At 34.8% G+C, this 25117-nt stretch overlaps 2 protein-coding genes across 6 annotated transcripts in view; both read right to left on the minus strand.

The window, feature by feature from the left end:
• LOC117934518 (DNA mismatch repair protein MSH4) lies at positions 1–24399 on the minus strand. Of its 5 annotated transcripts, XM_034856237.1 has the most exons (24): positions 24319–24399; positions 20237–20440; positions 20085–20120; positions 19847–19959; positions 17419–17464; positions 16715–16761; positions 16383–16490; positions 16075–16150; positions 14294–14366; positions 14019–14164; positions 13848–13933; positions 11501–11640; positions 11271–11410; positions 11127–11177; positions 8308–8371; positions 6230–6373; positions 6074–6141; positions 5888–5946; positions 5007–5163; positions 2832–2884; positions 2544–2642; positions 1017–1131; positions 811–933; positions 1–324 (listed from the first exon to the last, which is right to left on the minus strand). In XM_034856237.1, the coding sequence occupies exons 1-24, from the start codon at positions 24382–24384 to the stop codon at positions 160–162; spliced, it is 2379 nt and encodes a 792-aa protein (XP_034712128.1). In that variant the 5' UTR covers positions 24385–24399; the 3' UTR covers positions 1–159. The 5 variants fall into 5 exon arrangements, 2 of the variants coding, with proteins under 2 accessions (XP_034712128.1, XP_034672316.1); XR_004654501.1 differs by lacking the exon at positions 1017–1131 and having other exon boundaries at positions 238–324; XR_004649544.1 differs by lacking the exons at positions 1–324; positions 1017–1131 and having other exon boundaries at positions 845–933; positions 2544–2639; positions 5012–5163.
• LOC117903930 (inositol 2-dehydrogenase) overlaps positions 23921–25117 on the minus strand; it is a 4742-nt gene continuing 3545 nt past the window's right edge. Inside the window, exon 7 of the mRNA XM_034816443.1 lies at positions 23921–25048. Within this exon, the coding sequence (XP_034672334.1) occupies positions 24853–25048 (196 nt within the window). The 3' untranslated portion in view covers positions 23921–24852. The remainder of the gene's footprint in view (positions 25049–25117) is intronic.

Below are 25117 nucleotides of genomic sequence, written 5' to 3' on the forward strand. Positions count from 1 at the left end.
TTGTCTAGATGGTTATTGATTATAGTGTGCTGCCTAGCTAGCGGGCAAGCCGGGCAGATATATTGTTTCACCTTGAGGGATTTGAACAAGACACACTTGTTCGATTTGTAAAAATAGAAGAGAATATTACAGAGGATATATGTCACCGCTCACCAGAACCTAGAGCCTTCCATCAATGTAGCTCTCTTTGAGATTTTGTAATGCATGTCGAACTGAATCCTCATCCTGGCTGGAGTATTTCAAGCATATGAGCCGCTGAGCAAGCCGATAAGCCAACTGTATTGGATGATACTGCTGGCAATTTACTTCCATCCTTTTTACTTCCTATACATGAAAATAACAACATAATAGGCCACAGTCCATGAATAAGGGCAACCACTGTTCAGTGACAGAATTAATTAAGAATTAGTGTTGGAGAAAAAAAAAACAAAGTTGGAGACTTCAATGAATTAAGAATACCAAATCACCAGAACAAACCATATTGACCAAAAGAAAAATGAAAAAAAAAAAAAGCATTGATACGAACTTCAAAAATTCATCTGGACTTGAGACAGTTATATAATTTTTCTGTGGGTAAGCATGTTGCAAATATTTTCTGATATTTTCCAATTTGCATCAAAGTATTGGTAGGGGGTGGATTTGAGACTCGTGTCTTCAGGTTTACAACTTATGCACCAGGAAGCTTTGGCACTTCCTGATGATATCAATTGAAATACTAGTAGTCTTGAGATTCTGAACCACAAGCTGCAAATATGTAGTCCATAGAACTAAATTTCAGATTAGAATCAATGATTAACTAAAGGAAATTACCTTCTCTGTGATCCTTGAAGTGATGCTTATGGCAGTTTTAATTACTGAGCTTGGTAAACCTGCCACTCCAGCTAACAGAAGGCCATAGTGTGGTACATGTCTTGGTCCATCCTTGAGTTGAAACTAATTAAATGAATCAGATTTTCAGTCAATAAAAGCCAAACTAAGGTAAACTTTTCTAATCAAAAGAAATTCGGAAAGATCACCTTAAAATCTAAGCGACTGTTTTTTATGTCAACATCGAAGTGAAGAATTTTCACATTTGGGTAGATGGTTGCTAATTCTGATAAGTTCTCCATATGAGTGGCAAATATAGTATAACTGAGAGATCCGGAAGGCAAAGTTGTTGGTTTGGAAGAAGAATTGGTCATCATATATGGAGCTGGCATTTAGGGACTCATTGGAACATGTAAACTAGAGAATCAGAATCATGGGAAAAAGAGAAGTAACATTGAATCACAAGATACAAGAAAATTTCTAATCTAGGCTTCTATCTGCCAGAATCTGAAAGTTTTAGGCAATGATGAACATTATTTCATTGATCTGGATTTTATGCAATTTTTTTACATAGAATTTATGACCCAAAAAAAAAAAAAAAAACAAAGATTAAATGATGGTCTAGTTTGTGGCAGTTGTGATGCTTGCCTGCCAAACACTATGAAAGTGTGATAAAGCAAAAGCCTATTCTTTCTAAGGTGATGAACTGATGTGGTGCTCGCCTGAACATGTAGAAAACACTTGCCTGGCCTAGGGAAAGCAGAATTTAGTGAGACATCTCATGTGACACTATATTTCCTGGTTACACCTGTGATTTAGCATGACAGAAGTTTCAGTTTCCGTTATGTGTGTGTGTGTTTGTCTATGTATATTTGGATCAATTGTTGAAAGATTCAAAAGCATGAATAACTGAATATTGATGAGATGGAAAAATCCAAAAGCAAGCAAATGACACTATTTGACAACATTGAGCAATTCCCAAAACCAAGAATGACTAGCAATGCATGCAAGTAGCCAAAATAGCTGACTGGGCTCTCCCTATTTAAGCTCTTCAGTTTCAATTATGGAATGGAAAGCAAGTCAATCACATATGCAATTTTTCTTGCTACAGCTTCATCAATAAAAGATCCTTTTTCCTGAAAATGAATTAAACCAGGTACAGCAGTATATTTTTCAGGATCATTTTGCTTCAAGCTCTTTGGTAACAATGGAAGGTATAGTCTCAACACTTACCAATGTAAGACCATAGAAAACAAGGTTATAACAGGTTAATGGGGACTGCTGGATAAGGACTCCATTTTATCCATGAAAAATAAGACAGAAGTAAGGGGCTATAAGGAAATCTTTGGAAACAGCTGCTCTGATCCATTCACTTTTGGAAATTAATAATGCTCTAGTCTGTAATGATAATTATTTTTGTGATTTTCTTTCCAACATATTAGTTATTGTTTATTTTTGAAGTTAAATATTATAAATTTTAAAAAGTGGCTATTATTATTTTAGTCACTTAAACTGCTACATTCACTAGAAGGATTTTCAATGGTCAGTGTTCTCTTTCATAGTGGTGTTATCAAGATTTAAAGACTTCTTCTAAAAAAGCAGGTAAAGAAAAAACTATCAATGATCCTTACATAAATTATGATTCAGATTTTTCTAGAGCAAAAGTTTAAAATAATTTATCAATTTTTGTAATTCATTCAAAGAAATGATCAAGGATAAATGGTTGAAGAAGTTACGCGTTGAATGATAACAAATGCTCACAGCAACTCCAAGCAATTGCAAATCCATCAGAAGAAGAAGTAGCCCTCCCTAGTTCGTCCATTACAATCAGACTCCTTATCCAAAAAAGAAGACTAGTATGAAACAGATTCTCATAAATCCTAGTTGAAAGCATTAAGAACATCATGCTGCCAATAGTGTCTTGGCCCAGCAGAATGAGTTGTGATCTCAATAGAAGGTCAGGAATTAAAATCCCCTGTATTACCATGAAAATGACAGAAAGAGCAAGGTATATCCATATATACCTCTGGGAGACATTCTGCATGATAAAAGCCGTTTCTTTCATCTCTGTCATGAACTGTAAAATGCGAGTAGCTTAAAATCAGCATGATGCATTATCCTTCAGTGATTCATTATTAAAAAAATTTAATCCCTAATTAAGAACTCCATTATTTTATGGAAAAGGGAACAAGCGTTTCCTCTGGACCTCTATGTATATGCATGCAAAACTAACACCCCAAAACTCTTAGTAATCCTCACACCTGAATTGAAAATTATCCTCCATGTGCACTTATTTGGACTTTCAATGATGCAGCTATTTAAATCCTATAAAGTTTTGTCCATTCTCATTTCTAAAGGATAGAATGTCCTCCATCCATCAAAAGTCCAAATGTATTATAGCTGAAAAAGGAACCAACAATGGAAAATGAGTTTCTATAGCAAATATAAACATTTGGCCATGCTTCATTGCTGCTCAGCAACATCCACAAGCCAGTTGAGAAGGAATGGGTGTACTGAAGCTACATTGCAAAAGGAATGGAACTTAGCAAAGAAAACTTGACAAAATTTTGACCCATGTTACAAATTTCAGGATCTTCAGGAAGGGCCTGTTTCGCAACATTTTTGAAACAGTTTTCAAAAATTAGTTTTTGAGAACAGTTCTTAAATCTAATTCTCAATTATTTTTAGGAACACAATTAGATTGGAACTCAAATATGAAAAACTGTTTTCCCAACTTATTCTCCATGAAGGTACTATATATTTATATATAACACAAAAATTCCCAAAATATTTTATATATTTTCAATTGTTTATCAAAATACTCTAAAAAGAAACCTGAAAATGCCTCAAATTTGTTCTAAAAAACAACCTATTTTCAGAACAAATTCTTAAAAAACCGTTTTCAGTCAAAAAGTTGCCGATTGCATTTTCTAAGTAAGAAATCATGAATAGTTCCCAAACTGACTTAGGGTTATACCATTTCTTACTCAGGGCTATAACATTAGGATTCATTGACCTAACACCAAATTACACTTGAAAGAACAGTTTTTGTTGAAGTTGATTGAACAATTCAAACTAGTGAATAGTATAGTTTCTATCAAATGGATCCAGTATTTTCCAGGAATAACTGATTCATCTATGAAGGTCAAGATCAATGGTTCTTTTTTCTTGTACATTTCCCCCACATACCTAGTGACTGCATTAAAATCCATCTATCCACAATGCAGTTTTGTTGAAGCAGAACATAGAAAGATTTGGAGGTTGATCCCTTTGAGTTTTATTTGAACTATATAGAAAGAGCACAATCATAGAAAATTCGATAGGATAGAACAGTCGACTTTGGATGTAAAAAGTTTGTTCCTAAAAACCTTGTACATGAGGACAGATGGATATATGGGGAAGGTAAAACTTTCTTTTGTTGATTTTGTAAATAATATGTGAGTTGGCTAGTTGGTGTAGGTATGTGCTAGCTAGGATTGGGTTTGTTTATCCTTTCCTTCTTTTGGCACAACCTGTAGACAATGTTAAAAAAAGTCATAATGCTCATTGTGCTTCCAGAGAGTTCCTGTCAGGTCACCAGCTCAAGTAACCAACACAATTAGGTATTCATCACAGTTACAAACTAGTTGAGATGAATTATCCAAGAGCTCGCAAGGTATGGGAGTTCATGGATTTTGATTTGGCCAGTACTATTTAGAACTTAATGAATCTCAAACCCAAGCCCTGCTCATGGTCACCCCTAATTGAGGTATTGCCCAAAAAAAAAGTTATGAAGTAAGGAATCCTAGCGGTCAAAGATGTTTCAGAAAAAGCAGGGGGGAAAATAATACCCACAACTTTCTTAGTTCTTAGTTCTAATTTAACTAATGCCAAGTTTTCCTGTGATACTAAAAAAAAAAAAAAAAAGGAGATACGAAGAAACAGCTTAGTATACATCACTAAACTTAGTTTAGCTAAGAGAGAAATATTGAGTTAGTAAGAACTAAAAACATCAACAGAGGATATTAAAAATGTTGAAGCTTCTACATGAAAAAGAGAACGCAAATATGAGAGAACTATTAAGCATTGACAAATCATTTTCTTTTCTTATTATTATTTTTGGTTGGTGTGGAGTGGGAAAGGGATATTATATAATGAGTGATAGGATTTTAATCAAGAAAAGGGTAGAAGTTTTCAACACAGAAGTTACGAAATTGTACCGTACTAGAGTTTGATTCAAGATTATCCACTGTCCCCATCCTTGTAAATATGCGATCAACGACCCTCAAAGTTGAGAAGCGAGCAGGAACATAGCAACCGATTTGCGCAAGAATGACCACAAGGCACACTTGTTGGAGATAAGTACTCTTTCCACTCCTGAAGGAAACAGTGCATGATTAAACTCAAGCAGAATATATCCCTAGGCTTTACAGTCTTAGTATATTAATTGACCATTGGGGAAGAATAATTTATGCTTGAAAATTGGTTAAAAGAGGAATTCTTTAAGTAAGATTTCTCCGTAAGTAATCAATGATCCAGTTCTGAGTGATCATTGGTGAATGCTTCAATCTAGATGATTATTAATGTCATATTAGATGCTATTCTTTATTAGTCTCACTGGCTTGAAATGCAATTATGGGATCCTAAATCTACACATGATTTCAACATCTTGAAGTTTGTTGATTGAGCTAAGGTGGAGGCATTGGCATTTTTTTTTTTTAAAAAAAAAAGAAGATAAAATTGTATGTCCAATTATTTTACAGTTTGTTTTACTAGTTCAAATGCAATTATGGGATCCTAAATCTACACACATGATTTCAATGTCTTGCAGTTTGTTGATTGAACTAAGGTAGAGGTATTGGCAGTTTTTTTTTATAAAAAAATATATAATTGTATGTCCAATTATTTTACAGTTTGTTTTACTAGTTCTCAAAATGTTAGATTTTTTTTTTTTTAATCAAAATCATCAGGGTATATTCTTGCCTCATCAAGTGAAAGCCCTTCAATATGCCTTTAATTTAAAGACTCTGTACTACTTAAGTAGACCAATAAACTAATGAACAATCATGACATCAGCAACTTTCACAAAAGCATTTCTTACATGTTTGGGCCCATGACAATCACCATATTTGATCCTTCAGAAAGAAAAATATTGTTGGGCTGCAGAAAAAAGGGAAGTTATTCTACAGAGAATAAAAGAAATTAATTAAAATAAATCATACAGGTTTCTATATTAGAAATACTTCACAAGAGCCATCAGATTTTTGAAAACAAAAGCATAACATACAACGAAGTCATTGTGTATGCTTTCAAGGATAGGGTGTCTTCCAGCATCAATTGCCAATGGGCCATTATCTATCAGTAACATGACAGGATCGTTGGTTTCTCTTATTACACTTCTGAAAATCATGATTCCATATGCTACAAAGACAAAATTAATTACCTGTAAATTCTGGTCTGGTATACCGATCAACTGGCTTAGTGGATATTGTATGAGCAAATGAATTAACAATCATATCTAAAAGGCACAAGACCTCTGCAAGCAGTGTGAGGACAGATACATCCTCCCTTATAGCATCTATTAGTGCTGCATATAAAATATATCATCAAATTTAAAAAATTCAGAGAAATGAAGCATTTGACAATTGAAATAAGTAGGAATAAGATTTAATATCACCAATTCAAAGAGTATGTCTATCTTCACATGTTTTAGTAATATATCAATCCAATTCCTTAAGCTCATAAAAAGCATAAGTCCATGGAATAATAGACTGAATAGACATTTACAATTTGCAGGATAGACATAGTTTATTTGAATTACTGTAGAAGCAACAAACTTTAGTTGATATAAGTAGCATATACAAGATTTCCAAACAGTAATTCAAATTAGAATTGTAACAGATTTATAAACTGAAACTACCAAATAGAATAAGAGGCACAAGCTGTGATTTAATATTCCCATTATGATTGATGGACTTGGAGAGTTTCCCAAAGTGGGCAGACCCATTAAATTAGGTAACCTTCTAATAAAAGGGCTATCAAATGGAGCCCCTTTGATGAGAAGGCTATTGGATGAGCGCTCCATCATGATTAGAGAGTTATTTGATGAGGGAAATCCGAGAACCCTATCATGATCAAAGAGTTGTCCGATGACTCTATCCAATTAAGCTTATAAATTGGTTGCGATTTAATATTTCTATAATGATTAATGAACTTCATTATTTGATGAGAGTTGCCCAGGTAGACCCATCAGATTTGTAGCCTTCTGTTAAGAGGGATATCAGATGGAGCCCATCTAAAGAGAGAGCTATCAGATGAGATCCCTATCATGATCAAAAAGTTATTTGATGGGGGACTCTATCCAATTGAGCCTATAAATAGGTTGTGATTTAATATTCTCATAATGATTAACAGATTTTCATCATATGATGAGAATTGCCCAAAGTGAGTAGACCCATAGGATCAGGTAGCCTTCTGGCGGGAGGGATATCAAATGGAGCCTCTCTGATGCATGGACTATTGATGAGAGCCCCATCATGATTAAAGAGTTACCTGATAGGGTACTTTATCCAATTGATGCTATAAATAGGTGGGTCCCCTCCTCTTTGCAGAGCACCAGTGAAAAAGGCGGTCTCATTTTTTGAGTCTTGTCTCCCTCTCTTGCATCTTGTATGAGGCTTCTAAGTTGCGGGTAGATGTGATTGACTCTTGTAGTCTTTTAATACCATGGCATGGTTATCTAGACCATTGTGAGGGCACTTTTAGAGATCTTCGACCTTTTTCTCGAAAACTTCATATTAGGTGTGTAAATGTTTTTAATTAGTTTAAAATTAGATGCTCTGATGTAGCACTTTTCCTATAGTTGGGAGTTTCTGTAAGCTCCCAACAATGACAATATTAGAGCTAAAAATCACTAGCCTTAAAAGCTTAAAAGTTATTAGGAAATGGGTTAATAACATATATCATGTTAACATCCCTTTATGTGCAGATCTAACCTGCCAATGGAGAGGCGAATAAACAACAAATGGAGAAACATTAGGAACCAAAGATCGAAGACCATGTTAAACTACCATTTACCCCAAAGCTTAAACTATTAAGGAAAGAGACATTGTATATCAAGCTAACATTGTATTCAGATTGATATTCATTATTAGTCTATTACCTAACAACTTAAGCTTTTGAATCAAATTCGTAACTTACCAATTTAATTTTAAAAACCTTTCATTTCTACTCTTACTAATCAGTAACCAACCTTTACCCTTCCAACCCCGAAAATATTTTTTCCTTTCCTAGTCAAATGCAATGGTTGTCTGCTTTCTCATACATTGAACCATTCAAATCAGATACACTTGCAACTGCACTTTCTAAAGAGTAAATTGATTGATATCAGAAACTACACTTCATGATGTTGACATCAACTAAGCAATTAAGAAATTGATATAATGCTCCATCCCAAGATAAAGAGAAATGTAAAAATTGAACGCATAAGAGAAGTTGCATTATCAATAAGCTTAGCACAACCTTCTAGGCAAACTTCTGTCCGTGTATAGCATTCTCCAGCTGCAGACTTATTCCTAACATTCAGCTGAAAATGTCATGCAATTCAACACAAAATAATAATTTTTCAAAGATCTGACAAGGTTACCAAATGCACAACCAAAATTAAAGGTTGTGACATTAAAATACAGAGTCAGAAGGAAAATATGGGACTCCCTTGAATACACATACTATTATTACCATAAAAACATTTTCTATATTGCTTCTCATTCTTTCTCACTAGTTTAAATTAAATGAATATCAACCAATAGAAGATTCTTCAGATGTAATTCTACTGTAGTGGTCATAAAACAAAGCAGAATAACTCAAAGGGTTGGCTTGGATTACTTAGTGTTGCGCACCTAGATGGGATGAGGCTCAAGCTTTATGAGGTGCATTGATGCACCATGAAAGGAGGTCAAGTGTTCATTGTCAAAAGGAAAGAAGAAACTAAAAATCATAACTTGCATATTTAATCCAAAACAATGGAGTTCTATACATTCTATTATTCTATGTTCAAAATTTTGAATATGTGGATATAGAATTTATAAGCCAGCTCTCTCTTTATCACATACCGAACATAGGGCCCACATAAGTATGTTAAAAGAAGGAAAAAATCCTGACCCTATTTTCCATTAGAGATTTTAAACAGAGAAAAGAGCTGTCTTTGATGGCCAACCCAGAAAAATACCATGAATTAGTAACAAAAAGTGAACAAGATCAATCTCCAAATGCTCAATATTGCAATACAAGCCACAGTGTCCACTTGGGTCCACAAAATGACACTGGGTAGCTGCAGAAAATGCCACATAACTCCCCACAAAGATGATGCATGGATTGAGGAGAAGGATTTATCAACTGAAAGATAAACATGTTAGATTCACTTCCTACAGATATTCTATATGGTTTTCCAGTTGAAGTCTGCCACAGCATTCAGAGTGATAATATTAACCCATGCACCTCTTTTGTACTCTGTTATTTTCTTCAAGAAACCACCTCTGGTGCTTCATTCAAGCTACAAACCTTTTCAAGTTATAAGTTACATATACTTCAAGGTCAAATCCTTTTCCAAAAGCTTTTTCATAACTTCTCTGATCACTTTATAATTAGGTCTTGATTTAGGAAGAGGTGAAGAAAAAGGTAAGCAGATACAGTAACTTGCTTCTAAGTTTTTACTGCAAATGTCAATTAATACTCAATATACTTATATCAGAAATCCCAGGCACCTATTACTTCTTAATTTTTCTTAAAAATTGGCATGCAATCCTAAACTACTTTGAGGCACCACAAAATTGATTTAGTATCATCAGTTGTGGTTAGGACAATCAACAGACAGATCGTTAACAAAATTCTTTCTGATAGCTCAAGATTTGATTAAACTCAGACGTGATGATAACAAAGCAAGGGTCAGCATGATGATTATTTTAATGTCTCAAGTGTAATAGGATTCCAAAGATCACATCAAGTCCTTGTGCCAATATTCAAGTCAGTCACACCATGGTCAAGAAGCTAGCAATGCAAACTTCAAGATGCTGAACCCTTCATTCAAGAGACCTCGGAAATTCAAGTGAAAACCTAGCTAGTTTTAGTCTCCTTGCTTTTAATCTAGTACATGTGCTTTCATAAGGATTACAAGACCTCTGACCTGGTGTGAAGGCAACCTAGATTTGTAAAAATCTTTTGAGGATATTTAAAGTTAAAAGAAGCTAAACCAAGAGCATTTCAACTTAAAAAATCTTCAGAAACCTCAGTTAGAGTCCTTAACAGGTGGACCCTTGTTTTAAAATGGTTTGAAGGCTTGTTGGAAGGTCTCTTGGACCCCTATGGAGCTGAAAAGTGCATGGCAGTGCTGATCAGGTCAACCATATCCACTGTTCTTTCCTGAAATTCCTAAGTTCTTCAAAATTGATATTGTCTGCATATCGTTGACCAGTTGGCCCATGTAGTCAATGGATGATAAATTTGCATTAAATGTTCCAACAGTTAGTCATATAGAAGATCAGGTGATTGACTGGGTTTAGTGCACTTGTACCTAAAGACTAGTTTGACTCCAAAAACCATAGATACTTGGCCTTAGGTTCTTATGTAATCTACTAACACTTGCAAATCGTATTTACTCCATACATTAACTTTAAAGTGCTTGAATCCTTCAACTGGCTAATCCTCATTATAGCACTTTGTACTTGTTTTGTGCATTAAATTGCAAACCCACTCTTTAGAGAGTAACTTTTTTGATTTCTATACTTGTATCTTTGTGAGACTATTTGAGAGGCTTTGGGAGTACACCAAAGGATAGGAAAGGCCCATGGGAACCTGGTGAATCCAGGTGTATGGGAGAAGAAGAGTCTTGCTTGAAAGCTCTTGAGATATTGTAGAAATTCACTTAGCTCAGGAAGAAACTAGAGTGTGTGGATGTAGGTGGTTTTCTGAACCCAATAAAATCATCATGTTTTCATTTTCCCTCCCTCAACTCTCATTACTTTATAGCAATTTTTATTTCTTGGTGACATTTACTTTCTTGTTTGCATTTGCATTGATCTAAGTTGAGAAATTTTCAAAAAGGCTAAAAATTGACTGACACCCAGTTCACCCACCCCTCTTGGATGTATACCTAGGTTTGCTTAGATTGACTTCACACATTCTACAAAAAGTAAAGGCAATGCAGAAATAATTCCAATTTAATTCATGGAACTGGGCTGGAAGATTAGCACAACCACCACCTCTTATGTTGATAAAATATGTAAATTTCACATCAAACCATGAACCAGAACTGAAAACACTAATCAAATGGTTATCTTACTCACAGAAGCAAGTTCCAGAGTTGAGCAGTGTATATTGTTCCCATGTCTCAAGACCTGATTTTGTCTCACAGGCATAAACAAAATCACAAAGAATATGAAGAGATGTTCATAAGCTAAAATTAGAAGAAAGAATTTCTTAGTCAGAACCTGAATGAACTTGCTGGGAAGCTTTCCCTGAATGTCCTTCTGTGGTATGCTAAAATAAAATCCTTGCCTATTGTTGAATGGGAGTTTCAAATTTGGCAGCTTGAAGTCTTCACGATACTTGTTTGCAAGGTTATGTATGGCTGTCAATTTATTATGAATTAAAATTTAGACATGATATCACAACCCAAGAGAAATTAATAGAAAGAAAAATGGATACGTAGCAGAAAAACCTTCACTGGTATCACAAAATGATCGCCTTGCAATGTCCAAAAGTCCATCTATACCAGCCTTGACAGCAAAACACTGCTGTGTACGGGCTACAAAAGGAACCCGTGCATGAAGCACATCTTCATCAATCACCTCCCCAATTCTAAAAAATAAACATAGTTTTGTCAGAAATAGGTAGAGCAACTCATAATTATCCAAGTCAATTTGCTTTGGTATGAATGTGATATCAAATTAATGAAAACTCAAGTTCTCAAAGCATATATAACAACCAGATAGTTTTTCACATTTCCCAAACTATAACCACCCAACACTCCAGAATGAATGTCAAATATCATAATATTTCAACCTTCACTATGATTCCTTCCCATTATATATCCATCAAAATGATGGCCTAATACCATTTTTTGTAATTAAATGAAATATGAAGAATGAATAGATCACATATTTCTTCCTCCAAACTTAAATTAAATAAAAAAATGATGCTTATTATATAACCTGTGTTCTTGGTTCTTTCACTGAATGAATCATCATTATGCCTACATGTATGCACAGTTGTGCTTCTACATAAATTTAGAAAAGGACAATAAATCATATTACTTGGGTTTTGAAAATTCAGTTTTCTATTCTGTTTCTGCCATAGAACCCAAACCAGTAAGATTTATACCAACTATTTGGAGTCAGCTTATGCACTAAAGTATTATCCTCAAGGTTTATGTTATTTTAAACGAGCTAATGTCAACCCTCAGAATTAATGTGAAACTTTTGAGGAGCCAGTTGGTGGCAGGAGGGGACCGACCATTAAACTTGGCTGAATCACAGCCAGGTACAGAAATCCAACCTATCGGCCTAATTTAAACTCATATGACAAACCTGTTAAGGATTGGGGATAAGACCAAATGATACTGAAGCAAGCTCACTTTGGGAAGTGACTATGGCACTTTGCAAATGAGTGGCAGGCATCATGGAAGAAAAATGTGAGTTGGGAGTTTTGTATTGCAAAAAGGGAGGGGAAGGAGAGTTTGGTGGTCAAGTAAGGTGTGAAGTGGTAGTGACGGCTGATTGTGGAAAGAGATCATGAACAACTTCACTATGTTTGTGAAGGAAATTTGATTTCAAGGAAGAGTTTTGATGGGACTTCTTCCATTAATTAACCCCCCCTTGCAGAGGAATTCTGGATCTATCTGGGATTGCTTTCAAACATTTAAAGCTTGGCTAGAGAGAATGTCATGTGGAAGGAGGAGCCCAGGCATTTGAACACCAGCTTTTGTTAAAATTTCTAATATTTAGGAAATATAGTCTGTTCTCCTCTGACAAGCTCTGTGCAGCCAGTCAAATCCATAGGAACCTAGATGATAGATGGGCTGGTGCAAACTATTTACAGTTGCTTTTTCCTGAGATCCTTTTCTGTCTTCCTGGTTCTTCAAAGGGAGTGTAAGTTTCTAGTGTGAAGGGTGATACCATGTGCCCAGTCTGAGATGGGATTGCTTTTGGATATCACTTTGGATAAGTACCTAATGGTGAATCATTTCATTAATGAGAATCAAATAAATTCATTCTTTTGTGAAATGGACAAATAGTTGGTCAATTATATTTTCCCAAATTATGCCATTGGCTTTGGACATTTGGGTTTTTGTCTTCTCCCTCTTGGGTATTCCATGGTGTGGTGTCGGTTGATGACTAAGTTACTACCGAGTTGGTGTATCTCCCTTTTCAATAGGAGAGTTAGATGATGATATCTTCTGCATGCATTGTTTTGTGTCTTTAAGATTAAGTATTGCCAATAGAGGAGTTGAAATTGCTCATAAGTCTCAATATATAGGACAGAGTTGATATTGGTGAAAAGGACATCTTTTTGGACTGTTTAGATTGCCTCAAGCTGTAACTCAGTTTGCTTGCTAACTTCCTTTTCTTCCCCCTTTTTTTTTTCTCATTTCCTTTCTTCTTTCTCTTGTGTCGCATGTTTATGGTTCTTTTCCCCTGTTAATAAAATTTTTATAAAGGATACCAGATTCCATCCTTTACAGCTACCTAGAGAAATTCTAAGTTTAAAACTGAGTTAGTTCCAACAATTTTTCCTATTTTAACCTTTATTATTTTCATGCTACTTAAATTTCTTCCCCCTAAGTTTCCCTAGTAGAATTTGTATTTTGACTCTCTCTCATGCAAAGAGGATCTGAAATTCATGATATATATATATATATATATATATTCCTTTCACTTGTATATTAGTACAGATGTCAGTTCAGCCATTTAAAATGTCTCTATCTTAAATATCTATGGGCATGTGAGTAGGCATTATTCAGATATATGCATATAAATCAGAAGAAGCAAATTTGTTAACAACCATACCTCTTTCTAATGGAAGCATATGTTTCATTTGCACACACAGACTTGTAAACATTTGCAAGAAGAAAACTTTTTGCATCCTTAAGCACCTGAAATGCTTTAAAACCACTATTACTCCAAACCATGTTCCAGTCCATGAAAATGACATGGAACATATGAAGCAAAAGAACTTACCTTTGAGAGTAAAGGCAAGGCATCTAAGGCAGTTTTAAGAAGAATAATGCTTGATATCAACATTTGGTTCTTTCTAGAATATTCAACACCCAAGACTTCTTTTGTAACCTTCTTCGGCTTGAAGCAGAAATGACAAAGTACCCTATCTGAAAGCAAGCATGCATGAGTTCTGCTTTCCAAAAATCACCAACAGATGCATTAACCTGTACAGAACTACAAGATACAGACTACAAAATAAAACTTATTCTTTGTTTTCTTATTCTCTTTATGCTCACCAGTTTCTTTTGGAAACTTACGAAGAACCTGAGAGAGTCCAAAGAACAGTTGCTCATTGCTCATCAGTTCATCCTGGAATGAAACAATATGGAGTTTCATTATGGACACATTTATCATTTGGAACAGCACAGTTGTATATCCAAAAGAAATAGGACCTAGCTGACCTTTATGAAATCCATTCAAGAAGTATTTAAGCAGACACTAGAAGCAGTAAACGAATATTTTCAGATGACACGATATTTCATGTAAATAGAATGAAAAATTTGTTCACATAATTTGAAGAATAAGCCAGAGCCTGAAAAATTGTTTCATTGATCATAGCTATGTGCTTTTCTGCAAATTTGGAAATTTATACTAGCAGATCAACTGAAGTTCAAACCTAGGGCATTATAGCACAATAATGACTTTCCCTTCAGAAATGGACACAAGTCCCACTTTGAAATTGGTACACAACCATGGGGCAACTCTCCAAATATAGACATGATGATCCAACTGTATGAACGTATCCTTGAGCATTAGGTGATAATAAGTACCAAAAAATTGATGAAGTAATAAGTTTACAATGGGACCATAGTTACGTGCTTCTCTATAAATTCAAAATGCAAAAGTCGATTTTCAAAACCTGTTCAGATGGATGTGAATTTTTCTTTATACAACCACTTGAGCCACTTTACTTCTTACTTGCAAATACCTTGATCCCTCAATTTTTTTCTGAGGTTTACAGCTTTCAAGTTTCAATCTTCAAGTTCCCCAAGTACTTTTTTCACTAGTTTATCAGAGTGTATGTGGAGCAGTTAAACATTTAACCTGTGACAATTGCTGCTGACCAGAAAGCCTTTACCGTTAAATGTAACTGGGCACTAAGTTGTAACATTGAGAATGTACTTTGAAAAGGGGAGATATCAGAATTCTGCATTAGATTAAAAATTCATGCCTTGATTTGTTGAGAAGCTTAAATTTCTATTATTCCATTTATTTTATATACAGCTCTTGTTCAAAATTTCTCAAAAAATATCCCCTAGTGGTGGTTTAGTTCACTGTTGATCCTACTTTAGTCAGTTGGTCCAACAAATTGTTCCTGTAGAATCCCTATAGGAACTCTTGATGTATATCTTCTAATGGTTTTAACAAATCTCACTTGGTTGGGGATGAAAAAATCTCAAACATGTGTTCATCACGATAAATACCAAGACAACAAAAATTAAAAAGGAAAAACATGTTCCTTTAATTTTCAGATCTAATCCTAAGAGCACAATGATTCATTGTAATTAGCATCTAGGAAACTCAAAAAGTGTGATAACCTATAATGTGAAAACAGATATATCCCCCACCAGTGGACATATGACAAAAAAAATACTAAGAATGGAATAAGAAGTACATTGTTAGGCTACAAATTGACCTAAAAACTTAAGTTGTTAGGTAATGGATCAACTATGTATATCATGACAACTTACTTGGGCTAAAGCCCTAACAGCCCGCCTCATTGCAGCCTTCTCTGGACTTACACATGCACTTAATAAATTGGTGAAAACAAACTTGTAGTGAGGTTCAAACTCATGACCTCCTGATGACCAATGCTCCAATATCATGTTAAGTGACCAATTGACCTAAATGCTAAAGTTGTTAAGTAGTGGGCCAACTATATATATTATGCCAACTAGCTTGGGCTAAAGCCCTAAAGCACATAATAAATTATTGGACTAGAGATGTTTTCAATGTATAAAATTTTAACATAACTCCAACAACAAAGGCATTTGATAAAACAATAGTTGATGCTAACCAGGCAATCAAGACGAGCATTGATAGTTTCAATGTCCTTTAAAGGCTGCAAAAGATTGGCTCGGAGAAGTCGAGTCCTAAAGAAAAATCCAACATAATGTCATAGTAAGATTGTAGTTGCAAAAAATTTTCAACTTGAAATCCAGAAACTACTCACTTGACAATTTTCAATTTCAATAATAAATCTGTAAAGAACTAAGGAAAGGAAAATACCCAAAGCAAACAGTAAAAGAAAAAAAAAAGGAAGAGAAAAAAGAAAATGCAGTAGTAAAGCATTGCATCAATCAACCAATATAATTTTTCACATACCCTCCAGTAGTTTTTGTTGTCTTAAGCATGTGGAAAAGACTTCTCTTTTTATTGCTTGTGCCCCAAAGAGATGAATGCAGTGGCTCGATAATTTCTAAATTTTGGACACTGCCCATCAAATTGGAAATGTAAAATTTTCATTACCAAAGAATTGAAAACATATAGAAGCATCAAAAAGTGATTTTCATTTTTTATACCATTTCTAACAGTCCACTTCATCAAATATATCCTATAATTATTAAAATCTGATATTATTGAATCTAAGTAAATGTAGATTGGCTACTAAATACAATCTGAAAAAAATAGTTCAACAAGACATCAAGGAAGGATACCTAGTAGCATCAATATTCATGTGGTCAAATGATCCATTAAAAGTAACCTGGGAAAGTTAAAATACATAAAAGAGGGTGAGTCACTGTACAAACTGACAAAGTTCTGTAAAAGAAACATGGAGATTATGCATTTGGGCACCTCACCTATAAGCACAATTTCTACAAAACCATCATTAATTTATCACATGATGACAAATCCTCAAGAATAGCATACTGAAGTTTTACATCTTTAGGGAAAAAAAAAAGCAATGCTGCATTCATGGGAATCATAAGAAGAAACTCCATGTAATGGAAATAATAACTACTTCGATTATTTAACAAGCTCAAGAGCCACATTGAACACCCATGCAGGAAAACACCCAAAGTGAAGAAGCTTACTTAGTCAATTTAAAGAAGAAGAAACTTTTTGAAAAAGACAAAGTATCCAAGATGGATAGAGAAAAAGGAAAAAATCCCATTTCTAAAGAACATGAATGCCAAGGAACATGATTTACAGATATGAAAATACGAAATACTAAATGGCAATATGTATGTGAGAACATGTAAACAGAGTTATATGCCTTACGGCCTTCTCTCTGCCTAGAGATAGCCTATAATTTCTGATAGTTGATCTTGTATCCCTTGTGGGAAGAGATATAGTGACAGAGCAACCATTGATTTTCCCTTTTGCATATGGTGGGGAACACGCATTATAAAACACATACCAAAAGTGAGTGGTTTGTAATAATGACCCCTTTCTCTGCTTCTGTCCTGTGCATGATGCCATTGAAACTTGAGTTTCAAAAGTAAGAAATTAAATCAAGGAAAACAAAATTGGAATATAGAATCTTCCAAACAAACTTCAGATGATCAACAAAGTGTATGCCAGACAGTGAGAGCTCAAAAAAACTATACACAGAAAGTCAAGCATGTCATGATCTTGCTCTAATACTTTAAAGCATCAGAACAAATGTGCAGTTTACCCATTCAGAGAGCAATATCATGTATAGCATTCAGGAGAGGATTCAGGGTGCAGATCTTGGGCATTCATTTCTCCTCTTTATTCCTTGCTTGCTCTTTCTTTAAGAAACCGTAAATTCAGGAAACATCCTGATGGCAATGGGTCTCTAGGGTCTATTCAAGAGAAGGAAGGAAAGGGAGAAGAGAAAATTTTTGCAATTTTTAGTTTCTTTATAGTCATTGTAAATAGTTGGTTATTTGAGTCTTAGTTAGAATTTGAGGTTTTTTACTTGGAAAAAACAAACTTCCTATATTTCTAAACTTTTTCCAGGAGTTTTTTTTTTTTTTTCATTGAAAGTTCCTACTTGGATCTTTTTGGAATCTAGAAAGTCTACTCCAAGAAGTTCCCATAAATCTTTAAACTTGTAATTTTTAAAAGAAAGTTCCTAGGTTCAATTTAATATCATTATTTGGAACACATGGGAGTTTTAGGAAAGATTTAAAGGTTTTAATTAGTTAGCATATAGGTTAGTTTTTTTATTTATAGTTTAATTGAGTTTTTAGGCCTATAAATAAGGCTAATTGTTGCAAAACAAAATCATGATAAATAATACCAATTTTTTTGCTTAACTTACACTTTCCAACAGTGAGATTCCTAGAAGGCTTTAATGAGACTCTAAAGTTTTCCTATCATTTTTTCTATATCTTTTTTTTCTCTTTCTTGCTGTTATTTTCTTTGACTCACTGAGATAGCATTTTTTCATAACTCTCCTCCTTAAATCTTAAGTTTTACATAAAAGAGTGATGCTCTCTAACCCACCTTGTTTGATTGTATCCCATAGGGTTGTCCTACATCAGTTTTCCTCTCAAAGCAAAAGTTTTCAGCTTGAAGGTTTATACTACTTAAGGAGTAGCACAATTTATGCAACCACAATTGGAAGTTGCAATTCTTTAACAAGACCATTGGTGACCATACCAAAGGCAAATGAATAAGCGAATTGACAATGTACTAGCATCTTCCAAACTCGTGTTTCTAACCAAGCAAGACTATGCATTATGATTATTGATGGAGGCAGTAGTTCAAACATAGCTTAACAAGAAGTTATTAATAAGCTTGATGTAGAGACAGAGAAGCATCCAAATCCCTCTTAAGTAGCATGGGAAGATGACACCACGATCCTTTTTTATGTGATCTTCTATTAGCCATACACTAGAGCCGCACTTTACCTTGTTCTAAAGATTCACCAATCATAGTGTTTGGCCTTCATTACCTTAGTCTATTATGACTAGCTCAAAGGGGTTAAAAGAAAAAGAAAAAAGAAAAAAAAGAAAGAATGAATGAGACAAAAGATTTAAAAAACAAAAAAGACAGTGCTATCAAAGCTTTCAGGGATTTCAAGTGGATAAAATGTTCATTCCAGCCTCCAAATAGCTTTTTCTTATCCATAGTGACACTATTTTACAGGGATTTCATCATGATAATGGAATAAGGAGTGAAAGATGGCTCTTTGACTCTAGTTAGTTTCTTTGATTGGTTAGGCTCTTGTTGAGGGTGGTGGTGTTATTGTCCTTCCTGTTTTGTAGATCCTTCTCTTGTTGGAGCCTTTTGGTGTTGGGTGTATATGTCTTGTACTCCTTGGGTCACTCTTTTGGCGCCTCTTTTTAATATATATATACTTCTTTATCTATTAAAAAAAAAAAAAGATTATAAGAGAAATGGAGAAATACATACTTTGTAAATGCATTTTTCCCCATATGACTAACTCAAGTCTTTTTAACTTTAACGAAAACATTTGCCTTCCTTACCAAATAAGAAGTAACTTCCCAGCATAGTGACCTTTTGAGAAAGAAAATTAACCAATCTTAGAAAGGTTTTTTAGCATTAAGGATTTCAAGAAACCTATATTTTGGAGAGAGAAAATGTAAAGAACTTAAGTGCATTATGTGGTCTGAAATTTTCAGATTCTTAAAGAAATTTAGTGCACCTTCAACTGAATAGTGAAGTGCAATTAAGACAATAACTGCAGTTTCAAGTGGTTTCTAACTTTGAGCGCATGACAGATTGGAACAACTGGATGTCATCCAATGAGAACTAATGAACAAGTAAATATATTTCTACTTTAAAACAAACAAGATTAAGAGTAAAATCTTCTCTTTGCATCCAAATTTTAGCAAGTTCAAGTTTGGAAATACCACTTAATAGTAGCTGCAGCAGCAGCCAAACAGAGATAATACTGCTTGTAGTAAGTATCCAAACCAAGTGCAGATGGCTCCTTGGCTGCCAAGTTTTTAATCAGCACAGCTCCCTGGAACATTAACAGCAATGTCATTAGGAGCAAAAAACTATAAATATCAACAAAAAAAGAAAAAAAAAAAAGGAAGAATAGATAAATGAATTAAAATTGTGAAAATGGAAAGTATCTAGCACAACCTTGGTATCATCAAAGCAACTCCTGGCCATTACAACCTGCATAAACCAACATATCATATCAATTCATTGGGAATATGAATATCGTATAGAAACATACATCTGTGTGTGGGACCACAAGCATATAATATAAATATAATGATAAGGAACATCACCTTCTTGACTGCAAAGTAAAATCTATCCACCAGTTCTGAGACTCCAACCATGCCATCAGGTGCTAGCTTATTTGGAGAAACAATAATCACCATGGGATCATAAAAGTGCAGCAATGTCTTCGTATTCTGATATGAGCTGCTGGTTTCGATATACTGAGAAAGATGCAGTGAAGCCAACCTTAAATCAAAAGCAGCCACTCCAACCTGTCAAGGTGAGTTGATGATATCAGTTAGGCTTAGGCATTATGAATTTCAAGGCTATTAAAACCAACTTTTATATCATAGAATTATAAAGACCTCGAAAATGCTAATATCTTTAAAAATTCATCTCAGAAAAGGATAAATAGCTGTAACTGATGAAAGAAAAAAATTAAAAATTCACAAGTACCACTGGAGAATGATAAAATAAACTTCTAATATCAACATTCATCCTAACTGGCTCTAAAAACTCTTATAAATTAACATCCGAACCAAGCCAAAAGAAACAAGTGTTAAATCGAATCCCAGCGACATACTAGGTGGGGTAACTGAAGCAGTAGATTCGTGATAGTCAAAACATTTCAGTCCTTTAAAGGCCACTTGACAGATACAAACAAGCTCAACCAGTGGATCTCTATAATTTCTGTTCTCAAATTGCCAAACATTTGAAGAACAGAGAGAAGATAAGAATTTGGGGAATCTTCTGAATGTATTGTTATCACTCGAGTCAGATAAATTTTATACAGAAAGAATACAACATATATATGCTAAAAGAAGCCCTGAGGCAGTTTCTTGGAAGTTTCAGCCCGACTTTCAGGTTCAGCCACATATCTCATGTATCTTCTCCACATGCCAGCAAGGAGAACTTTCTACAATTTCACTCAACTGCTGTTATTATCTCTAAGACTCTAACATCCCCCCTCAACCTAAGTGTGGAGGATGACACCACACTTAGCTTGTACTGAAGTCGATTAAAATAAGTGAAGGAGAGTGACTTTGTCGGAATGTCTGTCAATAGCTAGAAAATTAAACAGGTAATGGCACCATAGTCCAGGTTTTATTTTTCAATAAAGTATCAAATTCTTGCTTCATAGCAGCTTTCCAATTGGTATCCTGTAATGCTTCACTGACTATAGTTGGTTTTGTATAACTCTTAGTTGCAGTGAAGATTTTGGGCTTATAGATTTCGTCCTTGGATCTAGTGATCAAGGGATGAGTGTTCTGTGCAGCAACAGCAGCAGGTTGACTAATAGAGTCTAGCTCTAGAGATGGTTGTTCAAGGTGAATAGGTGGATGATTTTGTGAACTAGATCGATTGTTACAAGAAGAGGCTTCTAGTTTTGTATGTTCAGAGATGCATTGTGATTTAGTGTCAAAAATTGCAACATATGGTCAAGAGATTGAGTTTGTGGCAAACCTAGGTATACGAGATGAAGTTTGTAATAAGTGTGATGATGCTAAAGGTGACTCTGAAGGCCTATTGGATTCATATGGAAAGGTGTTGTTATCAAAGATGACATGCCTAGACATATACAGTCTTCCACTAGGATCTAAGCACTTCTATCCCTTATGTTTACTATCATATCCAAGGAAAGTACATGGAATGGACCTGAACTGCATTTGCATGAATTGCGTGGCCTACAGGAACAACTGAATAACTTGAGGCAGGATTTATCAGGCTTATTTGGAATAGCTACTCCAAAGGTGACTTTCCATGAAGGACTGGTATTGGCAACCTGATGATAAGGTATACTGCAGAGGAATAAGCATCATCTCAGAATTTTAATGGTAAAGATGCTTGAGCAAGTAAGATGAGGCCTACAATATGCCTATGTTTTCATTCAGTTATTCCATTTTATTCAGAGGTGTGGATAAGAGATTCTATGAGTTATTCCATTGGCTAGAAAAAAAGTTCGATGACCTGTACTCTGCTCCGCAATCAGATTGGAGTAATTTGATTTTCTTGTTAAGAAGAAGTTCAACTTGGCTTTTGAAATGAAGAAAGGCTTGACACACCTTTGATCTACATTTTAAGAAGTAAATCTAAGTGTAATGTGAACAGGCATCAAAAAAGCTAACATGGTATGAAGCTGGTCCCCAAAAATCAGAATGTATCAAATATAAAGGCTTATGATAAATAGTTTTAGAATTAGGAAAAGTGAGTTCATGGCTCTTCCCCATTTGGAAAGTAGAACAAAAGGTATTGTCATCATTTATTGGAAAAGGAACATGATAGCTTGATATAACTTTTTTTAACCACTGAAGAAGTTCGATGACCAAGCTTCTTGTGCAAAAGATCTAAGACCTGACACATTAAACTTGGGCTGACTCTTAAAAGAAGACATTGAATTTGAACAACTATACTCTGATGCGTTTGATTCAACAGATAAGACTAAAGGACACCTAGACTGCACAGATTTCTTGGACAAAACTGAAGTGGGTTGACTGGATTGGACTGATGAACTAGGGGTGGAACTTGGACAGATTGAACTTGTACAGTCCTTCATGTAGCCTCCCTTGGAGTAGCTTGCTTCCCTTTGCTTGGTCCTTCATAATGCAAACATTTGGGTGAAATTCAAAAAAACATGATTGTCCTTAGCAAATTGATTAACAGTAATCAAAATTGTTGTGATTTTTAGAACATGGAGAAGCTTAGAAAGAGTAAAAAGTGTTGAACTACTAGGCTCACTAACAAAAGAAGAACCAATATGAGATATAGGCAAATCTGCTCCATTGCCCATCTAGATCCAGAGCTTGAATTGTTGAGGTCATGAGTCACATGGTTCGTTGTTCCTAAATCTGGGAACCAACTGTTCTAAGTGAGCAAATCTAGGGTAGCCACCATTGCTTTCATCTGGTTAGTGTTGTTTGCATTTGGATTATCCTGGAATGAAGATGCAGGGTTATTGTTGAATCTAGTGAAGTCAGGTTCAAACCCATAGTAGCATTTTTGGTAATAAATGTGTTTTCATGTATTGCATATTATTATCTAAAGTTGCAAATTTTATCTTATATATTATTTTTTTTAAAACAACCTCAATATTTTTATTATTATTTATTTTAGCATTTTTTGAGTTTTTCTTTTCCCAACATTTCAACAAATTTTGATCAATTTCCATCTGATATTTCCTGAAATTTCTGTAAAATCCAGGCAGTAATATTTCGTTAGTTTCCAATATTTTGATTCCTGCCTTCAGGTGCTGCCACATTTCTCATGCATACTTCCCACATGCCAGCAAGGAGACTTCCTACAACTTCACTCAACTGCTGCCGTTATCTCTAACAAAAATGATGTATTCATAAAAGTTATTTGTGCTGTCACACCAGAGTAGCAGCTAAAACTATGGTTATGTTTCAACTTTCAATTGTTAGGCAAGCCTTCTAATTGTGTTGCTAGACATCGCACACGCAATAGCTTTCATTTTCACATAGTTTCTCAATGAATATTTAAACCATAAATCCAGTTAGCAAATCATTATCAGAAATTTATTCTCACAAAATAGCTTAAAATTCTCACAGCAACCAAATGGAGAAAAGAAGATTAAAACAGATAACAGTTCCAGAAACTAAATTTAGACTCCTTTTCTTTTCTTACACTCCCTCAGGGACAGAGAGAGAATGCCAGAGCAGACATAATCACAAACACAGACATTTTGATTCCATTTCTTTTACTATATTTTCTCAGCAACCAAACAGCCAAAAGAAGTTCAAATCGGAAATAGCATTAAAATTCACTCAGGAAACAAATGGAGAAAAGAAGATCAAATCGGATACAATTCCAGAAATTAAATTTTGGTTCCTTTTCTTTTCCTACACTTCCTCAGGAACAGAGGAGAGAGAATACCAAAGCAAACATAACCAGAGACACAAACACTTTGATTCCATTTTTTTTCCTATATTTTCTCAGTAACCAAACAGGAAAAGGAAGGTCAAATCAGAAATAACCTCGAAAACAAAATTCCGATTATTTTGTTATCCTACATTTTATCAGAAACCAAACAGATAAAATGATATCAAAGCAGGCACACTTTCAGAAACTCAGTTGTTTTATATCATCTGAAGAAAGGAGAAACCCTAGGTGTCCAAGAAATCGAAGACGGCACCTCCTTTGCTCTGTTTTCGATGAGACCGATCACAAAGCTTGATCTCTCTCCTCCATCGTCCTCCATTGTGCTGAGAAGAACCAATAGTCACTTCTAGGAGCAATGCAAATGCACGCGAACTCCTCTGCTATTTATAGAGGTTGCTCTCAACGGTTCTAACTTGCTCCGGGTGCGTAGTCTATTTATTTAGAGCGCGCACAAGATCGATGGAAAAACCAATTCGCGGGAAGTTGGAGTAACGGTTGGGCGTCCTATTATTGATTTATTTATTTAATTAAAAATGTTACCAAGGAATGGTTGTTTGTTTTAGATTTCATTTTCAAAATCGAGATTTTTTTATTAGAATATTTTTTATAAAATTAAATATATTTATATTTATAAAACAAGCATATTTATAATCCATCATATTTTTCACTAGAACCAGCGAGTGATTGTTGTTTGGTGACGGACGACAACTAGAGCTGCCAGCTGAAGCAAATAAAATAGGGATGTCTGCTGAGCCTTCAATCGTTCTAAGGAAAAACGAGACTTGCATTAGAATTCACCCTTCACTTCTTCAATTGTAATAAATCTGCCTCTCTCTATTGAAAGCTGCGCTGCAACTCCAATGGCAACTGATACTAACCCATCTTGCAAATCTACAGCAGGAGCTTGTAGACCTTTTGCTCTAACTGCTGCCAAAAAGTGTGTGTGTTCCAAGTAGCTAGATCCATGGTGAAGCCCATCATATCTGAGAGGGAAAAAAATGCACGAGAGAAGCACATTAGAGGGGTTGCTAGAACAGAGAAATTCCAGCATG

Source organism: Vitis riparia, chromosome 2, assembly GCF_004353265.1.
Source record: "Vitis riparia cultivar Riparia Gloire de Montpellier isolate 1030 chromosome 2, EGFV_Vit.rip_1.0, whole genome shotgun sequence".
NCBI classification, from domain to species: Eukaryota; Viridiplantae; Streptophyta; class Magnoliopsida; order Vitales; family Vitaceae; genus Vitis; species Vitis riparia.